This window comes from Diaphorina citri, unplaced genomic scaffold, assembly GCF_000475195.1.
Source record: "Diaphorina citri unplaced genomic scaffold, Diaci psyllid genome assembly version 1.1 scaffold3601, whole genome shotgun sequence".
Lineage (NCBI taxonomy): Eukaryota > Metazoa > Arthropoda > Insecta > Hemiptera > Psyllidae > Diaphorina > Diaphorina citri.
The window spans coordinates 1-11465 of NW_007381001.1; the positions used below are offsets into that span (position 1 = coordinate 1).

At 42.2% G+C, this 11465-nt stretch overlaps 2 protein-coding genes across 2 annotated transcripts; both read left to right on the forward strand.

The window, feature by feature from the left end:
• The first annotated feature begins 6 nt into the window (after positions 1-6).
• Positions 7-5449, forward strand: LOC103520418 (RB1-inducible coiled-coil protein 1-like). Its single transcript, XM_008485506.3, has 10 exons — positions 7-39; positions 407-674; positions 1013-1074; positions 1906-1943; positions 1991-2105; positions 2194-2325; positions 2714-2860; positions 3397-3699; positions 4026-4259; positions 5033-5449. Exons 2-10 carry the CDS (start codon positions 416-418, stop codon positions 5129-5131), a joined length of 1389 nt encoding a protein of 462 aa, XP_008483728.2. The 5' UTR covers positions 7-39; positions 407-415; the 3' UTR covers positions 5132-5449.
• On the forward strand, positions 5176-8075 carry LOC103520420. The gene is made up of 4 exons (XM_026831550.1): positions 5176-5222; positions 5942-6117; positions 6729-6863; positions 7501-8075. The coding sequence occupies exons 1-4, from the start codon at positions 5176-5178 to the stop codon at positions 7749-7751; spliced, it is 609 nt and encodes a 202-aa protein (XP_026687351.1). The 3' UTR covers positions 7752-8075.
• The last annotated feature ends 3390 nt before the right edge of the window (positions 8076-11465 follow it).

Below are 11465 nucleotides of genomic sequence, written 5' to 3' on the forward strand. Positions count from 1 at the left end.
TCCGATCTGTGTGCCTACCTCCAGACGCGTCTACAGTGGGTAAGTGAAACTAGAGGTTCAGTAAACTGTAGACCTCACTCAGACTCTTCAGCCTAAGCTGAGACATTTAAATGGACCAAAAATGGGTCCCGCTCAGTTTTGGAACTCCAAACTTCAAGGATTGACGTGCCTTGAACTCATAAACTCAGGTGCCAAATTTCATCAAAATCGGAGAAGGCAATCGACAAACATCCACACCAAATCCAAAATTGTCGGTTTAAAACATAGACTTCACTATTGTTCGGTCAGTAAAGAAAAGAAAAAAAATGTTTATTTATTTATTTGTTTACACGCTAAGCATCAAGGCCATGTGTGGGGGTGAAAAAAATGTAAAAAACTGAAATCTCACTTCCTTTCGTTCCACCAGGTGCGCAAAATGTTCTCCGACATGCGCGACACCAACGAGTACGTCTACCTCTACTACAAGAGCATCGAGAAGTTGCGCGCGCACTACGACTTCCTTCAGAGTCTGCGCAGCACGCCCGCCATGTACGTGTGTGCCGTCAGCGAGGTCATTCGGCGGCGCGCATTCTCCCAGGCCTACCTGGTGTGGGCCAACGACCTGTCGTGTCAACTCCTGGCCATCACGTCCGAGGAGGTGTCCCGGCGCAAGAAATTCCAGGAACAGTTCGAAGGTAAAGTGAGAAATTCTGGGAACAGTTTTAAGGGAAAGTGATAAATTCCGGGAACAGTTTGAAGGTAAAGTGAGAAATTCGGGAACGGTTTGAAGGTAATGTGAGAAATTCCGGGATCAGTTTGAAGGTAAAGTGAGAAATTCCGGGAACAGTTTGAAGGTAAAGTGAGAATTTCCGGGAACCGTTTGAAGGTAAAGTATGACATTCCAGGAAGCTAAGAAATTCTGGGAACATTCCCGTTTTTTTCCAAGACCTTTGATAGAGAGAACTGTAACAACTCATGTCTTATCATCCCAGAGTCGAAGAGAGGAGGACAATATTCTATTCTATTATTCCAGGTCATTTCCTGGACAAGCTGTTTCCAGGGCTGGATGAGTTCCCGCCTACCTACGCCACTCAGGCACCGGTAAAGTGAGAAATTCCGGGAACAATTCGAAGGTAAAGTGAGAAATTCCGGGAACCATTTAAGAAATTCCTGTAATAGTGGAACAGTTTGAAGGTAAAGTGAGAAATTCTGGGAACAGTTTTAAGGGAAAGTGATAAATTCCGGGAACAGTTTGAAGGTAAAGTGAGAAATTCCGGGAACGGTTTGAAGGTAATGCGAGAAATTCCAGGAACGGTTTGAAGGTAAAGTTAAAAATTCCGGGAACAGTTTGAAGGTAAAGTGAGAAATTCCGGGATCAGTTTGAAGGTAAAGTGAGAAATTCCGCGAACAGTACATTTAAGAAATTCCGTTAATAGTGGAACAGTTCGAAGGTAAAGTGAGAAATTCCGGGAACAGTTTGAAAGTAAGAGAAATTCCTGGAATAGTTCAAAGGTAACGTGAGAAATTCCAGGAACAGTTTATTTTTAATTTTTAAGATAATTGTTTCACCTCCGCGCCGTTTTTATTTCAATGAAACGACTGCTACATTAGATGCGTGTGGTCTGTGTCATAGCATTTTTTGAAGGTAAAGTGAAAAATTCCGGGAACAGTTTGAAAGTAAAGTGAGAATTTCCGGGAACCGTTTGAAGGTAAAGTATGACATTCCAGGAAGCTAAGAAATTCTGGGAACATTCCCGTTTTTTTTTTCCAAGACCTTTGATAGAGAGAACTGTAACAACTCATGTCTTATCATCCCAGAGTCGAAGAGAGGAGGACAAGGTTCTATTCTATTCTATTTTTCCAGGTCATTTCCTGGACAAGCTGTTTCCAGGGCTGGATGAGTTCCCGCCTACCTACGCCACTCAGGCACCCGAATCATTCGATTCAAACAATACATCCAAGATGTGAATAATTAAAATCTTCTAAATGCCAAATCTTCTGAGGATGTAAGTGGTGCCCAACAAAACACATGTCTGAATCTCATGGATATTAAAGGATCCAGGGATGGAATCAAGATTAGACTTGAGTGCTTTCGAGATGGCTCCAATGACAACAGGAACAACTTTGCAGGGCTGTTCCACATCCTCTGAATTTCTATAGCTAGGTCTGTATACTTTAGTTTCTTCTCATTTTCTTTAATATTATTATTTTTAGGTGAAGGAGATAACGGAATCGCTGAAGCGAAGTCATCGCGCCGAAATGGACAACTTGAGGTCCCGGTATAAACTGATGACTTGCAGCAATATGGAACGAAGTCCGAGTGATACTAGTCTGGAGAAAATAGAGGTAGGTGTCTCTTTAGTTAGTATTATCATTATTTCATTAGTATCTGAATTTTGAGTCTGGCTGGAGTACGTTAAACAGGGAGTGTACCAGCTTAGTCTGGCTGGGGGACTTTAAACAGGGAGTATACCAGCTTGGTCTGGCTGGCGGACTTTAAACAGGGAGAATACCAGCCAGAAATTACCCTTGCTAAAGAAATAGCAAAGGTTGAGTGCGAAGAGCATCCTCGTAAAAATTTTGTAGCCAAAACCAAATGTCAGCCCAGAGCAAACATCCTAGTTAGGGATGATTCAGAGGCTGACGAAAAACACCGACCCCGTCCGAAAATGTTTTTTCTCTGTTTCCACTGAGGCAAAGGCTGAACCTTTTCTTTTTAATTTTTCTCTTGCAGACGAACCACGAGTTGATTGTGGCTCAACTTCGTGAGAACTTTGAGGTGGAGAAGGAGAAGCTACTGGCAGAAGAGAGACAGAAGTGGAGTGAGAAACTCGAAGCAGACCTGAAGCAATACAAAGTGAAAACCGACGCTGAGAAACAGGTGCGTACTACTAGGACTCGTGTGGTCTGTGTCGTAGCATGCCCATCGTGTAGTATACCCCTTATCAGACTGTAGTTTTTAAGCTTGATTTTTATTTTTTATTTATTTTTAAAATTTAATGTTTCTTAACATAACACAACTGATACACTCATGTCTCGTAGAATGTTTAGCCCGTAGTATGGGATGATAAGAGAAATAATACTTTCCCTTTAGGTGCTTGGTCCACACGAAAACACCAGAAAGTAACTCTTTGACATATTTGCAATCGAAATACGAGTGGAAATTTTTGTTCAGTGGGAATCGAACCCGGAATTTTCCGTACCTATGGAGAGCAAGCGTGTTACTATCAGACTATTAGGGCAGTTGTGCTATAATTCAATTCAATTCACCGTCTTGTTTTGTACAAAGCGTATGATATCTGAGATGAATGCGGTATCTCAATTACTTTTAGTCTTAAGAAACATACCATTTGTTATACACAAAATTTACCATTAGAAATTACATTTAATTCAATTCAATTCTTTCCCCCTGGTCAGGTTTGGTATAACGAGTCGATGCGGCAAACGCTGTCCGAGCATTCCGCACAGCTCGAAGCGTACCGCAAGCGCGAGGAAGCCCTCGTGTCCGAGGTTCAGAGGTTCGAATCCCGACTCCGACACAATCCTAACGAGGATCTCCTGCGACGGATAGAAACGCTAGAGCGGGAGAAAGCGGAATTGGAGGCGGATCTGCGCGGATCCTTTTCGCATTCGGAGGCGCTGAGTACATCCTCGGTGTCGATATATGAGGCAGCGTCCAGTCCTTTGCATAGGAGAGCGGCCGAGATGAGGGAACGCGTGGTGAGTGCTTAAAAAAATAGAAACCAGCCTCGTTAGCTTGCTTGGTAGTGTGTCTAACTTGTAAGCGCTAGGCCTTGGGTTCGATTCCTGCCCGGGGCGGATTTTATCCTGATGGGATAACGTTCGTTCTCGGAACGGCTGGCTTTTTCCTATCCTGTCTTCCTTCTCTCTTCGATTTCGGGACTATAAGACCTTAGTTCAAGTTCAAACCTCTTGAAAAAAAAAGAAAGATGAAGAAAAAGATGCTGTGATACCCACAAAAGTTGTAGAAGCTCTCTGCTTTACTTCAAATATTGCATGTGATTTGTGTTAATTTCTGATTACAGGGTCGTGTGGTCAGCGCCGGCGGGGGTCTGAGACTCAGCGTGACGACGTGCAGACCCGGTGACATCGTGCTTGTCCTCTGGAACGACCTACGCCGCTATTTCTACATCCACTCCGCCACTGATCAGCTGTACCTTCTGCATCCGGATTGTGTACCAGTGACGTATCACGAATCGCTCAAGGAGTATGGGTTCGTAGCCGAGGTGATTGCCTCCGAGTATTGCCGAGTCAAGAAGGTAAGAATAAGAATAAGACTTAGACTAAGTCTTAGAATAATAATTAGAGTAAGTTTAAGGCTTAGACTAATAATAAGCATAAGAAGTGCCGAGTCAAGAAGGTAAGAATAAGACTTAGACTAAGTCTTAGAATAATAATTAGAGTAAGTTTAAGGCTTAGACTAATAATAAGCATAAGAAGTGCCGAGTCAAGAAGGTAAGAATAAGACTTAGACTAAGTCTTAGAATAATAATTAGAGTAAGTTTAAGGCTTAGACTAAGACTAATAATAAGCATAAGAAGTGCCGAGTCAAGAAGGTAAGAATAAGACTTAGACTAAGTCTTAGAATAATAATTAGAGTAAGTTTAAGGCTTAGACTAAGACTAATAATAAGCATAAGAAGTGCCGAGTCAAGAGTGATAGGTCGCGGGTTCTCAAGAGCGATAGGTCGCGGGTTCGATTCCCACCCGGGCCGAACATTATCCTAAACTAAAGAAGATAAGGCCCGTTCTTTGAACGGCTGACTTACTCCTATCCTCTCCTTCTTTTGTCAATAAATAAATGAGGCCATTCTTACCTTATTCACCCATTTTCAATCTCTATTTTTTTACTTTCCATTATAATATAATGACAAAGTATTGCAATCGGTTCAAATTCTCAAAATCGGGAAATGGGTGGAAATATATCCGTTTTAGGGTTCCCTGATTCCTAAAAAGTGATTTTTTAGCCCATGGTCTGTCCGTATGTATGTTTTTCTAATTCACATTCCTCTCCTTTTTCTCATTCCCCACAGGAAAGGAACCGCTACCGAGTACCTGTTAACAGCAAGTTCTACCGAGTCCAAGTGAGCCCCATCAGCAAAGAAGTTCTTCTTAATGTGCGACCCGTCTGATGAGGGGGGCACCCAGAAATGTGATAGTACTTAGACTGTGTGCAATGGGAGCACCGTTCCAGTTAGGGCTAGTACGTAAGCCGCTGAATACGTATGTATTTGTTTTGTTGGTCGTGCTCGCATTTTGTCGATCAAATGGTACCAAATCTGGCAGATATAAAATTTCCAGTTTAAAATTCCTTTTCTCAATTTGGATAGTCCTAGATAGTGGACTCCGCACTCGGGAATTTCGTTAGAAAGATCCCCATTTCAAATTAATGTAATCTGAGAAAGGGAACTGTATCTTTCACACTCAGGAATTTCGTTAGAAAGATCCCCATTTCAAATTAATGAAATCTGAGAAAGGCTAAGTTCCGTTAAGCACGCATGTGTATCTTTATTATTATTATTACACAATTGGATCAAACTTTATTTACAGATACAAAATAAAGTTTGATCAAGGGTGGGGTTAATGCCTAAGGCATTCTCTACCACCCCACCCTTGATGAACAGAATAGTGTTAACATGAAATTATATACAAAATCAAAGGGTGGAAAGAAAGGGGGGAAAACAAGGGGAAATGGAAAAAAAGGAAGGAATAAGGAGCTTACTTCTTCTTCTTCTTTTTTTGAGCTTCCTTTTTTTTTCAATTTAATCAGAGTGTTTAACTTGTTAGCTTAGTGTAAATTGTACTCTCCATAATATGTCAAAATATATGAGACCTTGGTTAGACTGCGGGGGAAAAGCGACTTTTCAGTCCTATCCCAGCAGGATAAACAAGGTATATTCTATTCTATTTTGTTTAATCACACCCCCTGTTATCCCCTCCAGGTCAGTACAAGATACCCTCACTCTTAATCAGACCAGTCTGACTCAGCACCAACATTCTGCATCAGTGGAGGACCGTATAGTTCAAGTAGTCACTGCTGCAGGACTAGCTAGCAACTTGGATACGACACTGCTTCGTGCCGCCGACTATTTGCCCAATGCTTTGTGCTCTGATAAAGGTGAGTTCGGGTTCGATTCCCCGCCCCGGAGCGAACTTTATTCCAAACGGATAAGGTTCGTTCTCGGAACGGCTGGCTTTCCCCTATCCTGTCTTCTTCCTCTCTTCGCAAATGAATAAAGACGTTTTGTAGGTCTGTCTAAATTGTTGTAATAGAGAGTACCAGATATGATGTATTACAAAGGGGGGGGTTCTCATTTAAGATTTTAAAGTTAACCCTCCTGGGACCGCCCCTGGAGGGGCCCTCCAAAATTTCGAGTACCTAGCAAAATTCTTTATCTTAAATCAAAGGCAGCATGTAAAATTTTAACTTCCCAGGGTGAACAGTAAAAAAGTTCAAAGGGTGGCCCGGGAACTTAATGAACACAGTGTAATAATAATAATAATAATAGTGCTTATTTATACTGCTCGCATAGGACTGTAAAGTCCCTTTACTCCAGCAGTAGGCTACTACTATTATTGTGGTGAAATTCTCAAATTATATTGAGAATAAAATTCCATACCTCGGCTGGGATTGAACCCACGCCCTCCTGTTTACCAGTCGAGCGCCTTGACCACTACACCACCGAGATAGTGTAAAACAATAACCATTCATTATTGTGTTCAAAACAGGTTGTGATTCAGAAGGCACGGATACTGAGGAGTTCGAGAAGCTACGCCATTCAGGTCAGACCGTATCCGAATGTTCCGAATCTAACGAGACCATCCGAGCCAATATGAGACAACTAGGCCAGGATGCGAACCAAGGTACTCTATCTCTAGCGTCCCATAATGGTACAATTACCCTATATCCACTACATGTTGTTAAACACATAAAATACACGAGACCTTGTTTAGACTGCTGGGGTAAAGGGACTTTTTAGTACCATTCGAGCAGGATAAACAAGGTATATTCTATTCTACTAATGTGCACACACTCTTTGTTGAACTCTTTTGTGATTTGTTTACCTACAACCTATATCCTATAAGTCTGGCTGGGGGACATTAAACAGGGAGTATACCAGCCTGAATTCCCCTTGCTAAAGATATAGCAAAGGTTGAGTGTGAAGGTCAAAAACCAAATGTCAGCCCAAAGCAATCACTCTAGTTAGGGCTGATTGAGAGGCTGACGAAAAATACCGACTCCGTCTGTACACGGGAAAAGGCGAAGAAAAAAGAAGAACCTATATATCCTATAACCTTAATCCATGTACATTATGTACCAATCTTATTTTTTTAATTTTTTTATTTTATTTTTTATTTATTTTTTTTTTGTAAAAGATGAGTGTTCCACCGCCGTTTTTATTTCGTAGCAATGAAACAATTGCTACAGTAGACGCATGTGGCCTGTGTCGTAGCATGCCCATCCCGTAGTATGATGAATAAAATTATTCTTATTCTCCAGGACTGGGCAGTCTCAGACTGGAGCTGGCTCAGTTGAAGCAGGACGTGGTGGGGAGTCAGACAGGTCTGATGGAGGACTTTGCCCACTCTATGTCTGAAGTGACACGGGTCCTGAAGGAACGAGAGAGAACCATACTGCATCTCACACAGATATTGGGTGAGTGGAATAGTGGAGCAAGTTCATTTAAAATTCTTTACCTAGGTAGGTACGTTTTTTTTTCAAGGCTTTATGGCAGGATTCTCACACAGTGAGCTCTTCCGCCCAATCAAAGATAGAATAGTAAAAGGGGATAGTAGAAGGAGAAGATGAAGAGATAGATGGAGAAAACCATTATAATCCAAAACATATAGAGAAGTCTATCAAGTTTCAAGTCAATCGGTAAAAGTTGCTCAAAAATTGATTGGACTGTTTGATCCGCGGGTCTATTTGGAGAGTAGTGCGCCTGCCTTGTAAGCGCTTGGTGGCGGGTTCGATTTTCCCCTGGGGCGAAATTTATTCCAAACAGATAAGGTTCGTTGATGTAAATTAAGTACGGAAAATTGGTCACAAATGTTGCTCATTAAAAGTTAAGTTGCCAGCCTAGTTAGAGTAGTTAGCTTGGTTGGTAGTGCGTCTGCCTTGTAAGCGCTAGGCCGCGGGTTCGATTCCCGCCCGGGGCGGATTTTATCCTGATGGGATAATGTTCGTTCTCGGAACGGCTGGCTTTCTCCTATCCTGTCTTCCTTCTCTCTCCGATTTCGGGACGATAAGACCCTAGAGTTACAGTTCCCTCTGTCAAACCTCTTAAAAAAAAAAAAAAAAAAAAAAAAAAAAAAAAAAAAAAAAAAAAACAAAAAAACAAAACTCTTTTTCTTTACTAAATTTTTCGCTGTCACAGTCCAACCAAATTTTGTTTCGCAAATTTTCTTTGGCAGTTAGTTGCTCTCTAACTTTTTACGGTACTTTTTACTCCAATTATTTTTTTACTTAAATTACTTTCCGCTTATTTTTTTCCAAACTAAAATTTTTCTTTCATTTAATTTTTCGTTGGTAGTTTCGAGCAGCTGTGCATCAACTACGCCAACGAACACCTGCAGTACTACTTCAACCAGCACGTGTTTCAATACGAACAGGAAGAATACAACAAGGAGGGTATTCGTTGGCGCCATATTGAATTCTCGGACAATACGCTGTGTCTGCAGCTGGTCGAGGGGAAACCCAATGGTCTCCTGTGTGTTCTGGATGATCAAGCCAAGTAAGTTTTGAATAGAATAGAATAGAATAGAATAAGGAGGGAATTCGTTGGCGCCATATTGAATTCTCGGACAATACGCTGTGTCTGCAGCTGGTCGAGGGGAAACCCAATGGTCTCCTGTGTGTTCTGGATGATCAAGCCAAGTAAGTTTTGAATAGAATAGAATAGAATAGAATAAGGAGGGAATTCGTTGGCGCCATATTGAATTCTCGGACAATACGCTGTGTCTGCAGCTGGTCGAGGGGAAACCCAATGGTCTCCTGTGTGTTCTGGATGATCAAGCCAAGTAAGTTTTGAATAGAATAGAATAGAATAGAATAAGGAGGGAATTCGTTGGCGCCATATTGAATTCTCGGACAATACGCTGTGTCTGCAGCTGGTCGAGGGGAAACCCAATGGTCTCCTGTGTGTTCTGGATGATCAAGCCAAGTAAGTTTTGAATAGAATAGAATAGAATAGAATAAGGAGGGAATTCGTTGGCGCCATATTGAATTCTCGGACAATACGCTGTGTCTGCAGCTGGTCGAGGGGAAACCCAATGGTCTCCTGTGTGTTCTGGATGATCAAGCCAAGTAAGTTTTGAATAGAATAGAATAGAATAGAATAAGGAGGGAATTCGTTGGCGCCATATTGAATTCTCGGACAATACGCTGTGTCTGCAGCTGGTCGAGGGGAAACCCAATGGTCTCCTGTGTGTTCTGGATGATCAAGCCAAGTAAGTTTTGAATAGAATAGAATAGAATAGAATAAGGAGGGAATTCGTTGGCGCCATATTGAATTCTCGGACAATACGCTGTGTCTGCAGCTGGTCGAGGGGAAACCCAATGGTCTCCTGTGTGTTCTGGATGATCAAGCCAAGTAAGTTTTGAATAGAATAGAATAGAATAGAATAAGGAGGGAATTCGTTGGCGCCATATTGAATTCTCGGACAATACGCTGTGTCTGCAGCTGGTCGAGGGGAAACCCAATGGTCTCCTGTGTGTTCTGGATGATCAAGCCAAGTAAGTTTTGAATAGAATAGAATAGAATAGAATAAGGAGGGAATTCGTTGGCGCCATATTGAATTCTCGGACAATACGCTGTGTCTGCAGCTGGTCGAGGGGAAACCCAATGGTCTCCTGTGTGTTCTGGATGATCAAGCCAAGTAAGTTTTGAATAGAATAGAATAGAATAGAATAAGGAGGGAATTCGTTGGCGCCATATTGAATTCTCGGACAATACGCTGTGTCTGCAGCTGGTCGAGGGGAAACCCAATGGTCTCCTGTGTGTTCTGGATGATCAAGCCAAGTAAGTTTTGAATAGAATAGAATAGAATAGAATAAGGAGGGAATTCGTTGGCGCCATATTGAATTCTCGGACAATACGCTGTGTCTGCAGCTGGTCGAGGGGAAACCCAATGGTCTCCTGTGTGTTCTGGATGATCAAGCCAAGTAAGTTTTGAATAGAATAGAATAGAATAGAATAAGGAGGGAATTCGTTGGCGCCATATTGAATTCTCGGACAATACGCTGTGTCTGCAGCTGGTCGAGGGGAAACCCAATGGTCTCCTGTGTGTTCTGGATGATCAAGCCAAGTAAGTTTTGAATAGAATAGAATAGAATAGAATAAGGAGGGAATTCGTTGGCGCCATATTGAATTCTCGGACAATACGCTGTGTCTGCAGCTGGTCGAGGGGAAACCCAATGGTCTCCTGTGTGTTCTGGATGATCAAGCCAAGTAAGTTTTGAATAGAATAGAATAGAATAGAATAAGGAGGGAATTCGTTGGCGCCATATTGAATTCTCGGACAATACGCTGTGTCTGCAGCTGGTCGAGGGGAAACCCAATGGTCTCCTGTGTGTTCTGGATGATCAAGCCAAGTAAGTTTTGAATAGAATAGAATAGAATAGAATAAGGAGGGAATTCGTTGGCGCCATATTGAATTCTCGGACAATACGCTGTGTCTGCAGCTGGTCGAGGGGAAACCCAATGGTCTCCTGTGTGTTCTGGATGATCAAGCCAAGTAAGTTTTGAATAGAATAGAATAGAATAGAATAAGGAGGGAATTCGTTGGCGCCATATTGAATTCTCGGACAATACGCTGTGTCTGCAGCTGGTCGAGGGGAAACCCAATGGTCTCCTGTGTGTTCTGGATGATCAAGCCAAGTAAGTTTTGAATAGAATAGAATAGAATAGAATAAGGAGGGAATTCGTTGGCGCCATATTGAATTCTCGGACAATACGCTGTGTCTGCAGCTGGTCGAGGGGAAACCCAATGGTCTCCTGTGTGTTCTGGATGATCAAGCCAAGTAAGTTTTGAATAGAATAGAATAGAATAGAATAAGGAGGGAATTCGTTGGCGCCATATTGAATTCTCGGACAATACGCTGTGTCTGCAGCTGGTCGAGGGGAAACCCAATGGTCTCCTGTGTGTTCTGGATGATCAAGCCAAGTAAGTTTTGAATAGAATAGAATAGAATAGAATAAGGAGGGAATTCGTTGGCGCCATATTGAATTCTCGGACAATACGCTGTGTCTGCAGCTGGTCGAGGGGAAACCCAATGGTCTCCTGTGTGTTCTGGATGATCAAGCCAAGTAAGTTTTGAATAGAATAGAATAGAATAGAATAAGGAGGGAATTCGTTGGCGCCATATTGAATTCTCGGACAATACGCTGTGTCTGCAGCTGGTCGAGGGGAAACCCAATGGTCTCCTGTGTGTTCTGGATGATCAAGCCAAGTAAGTTTTGAATA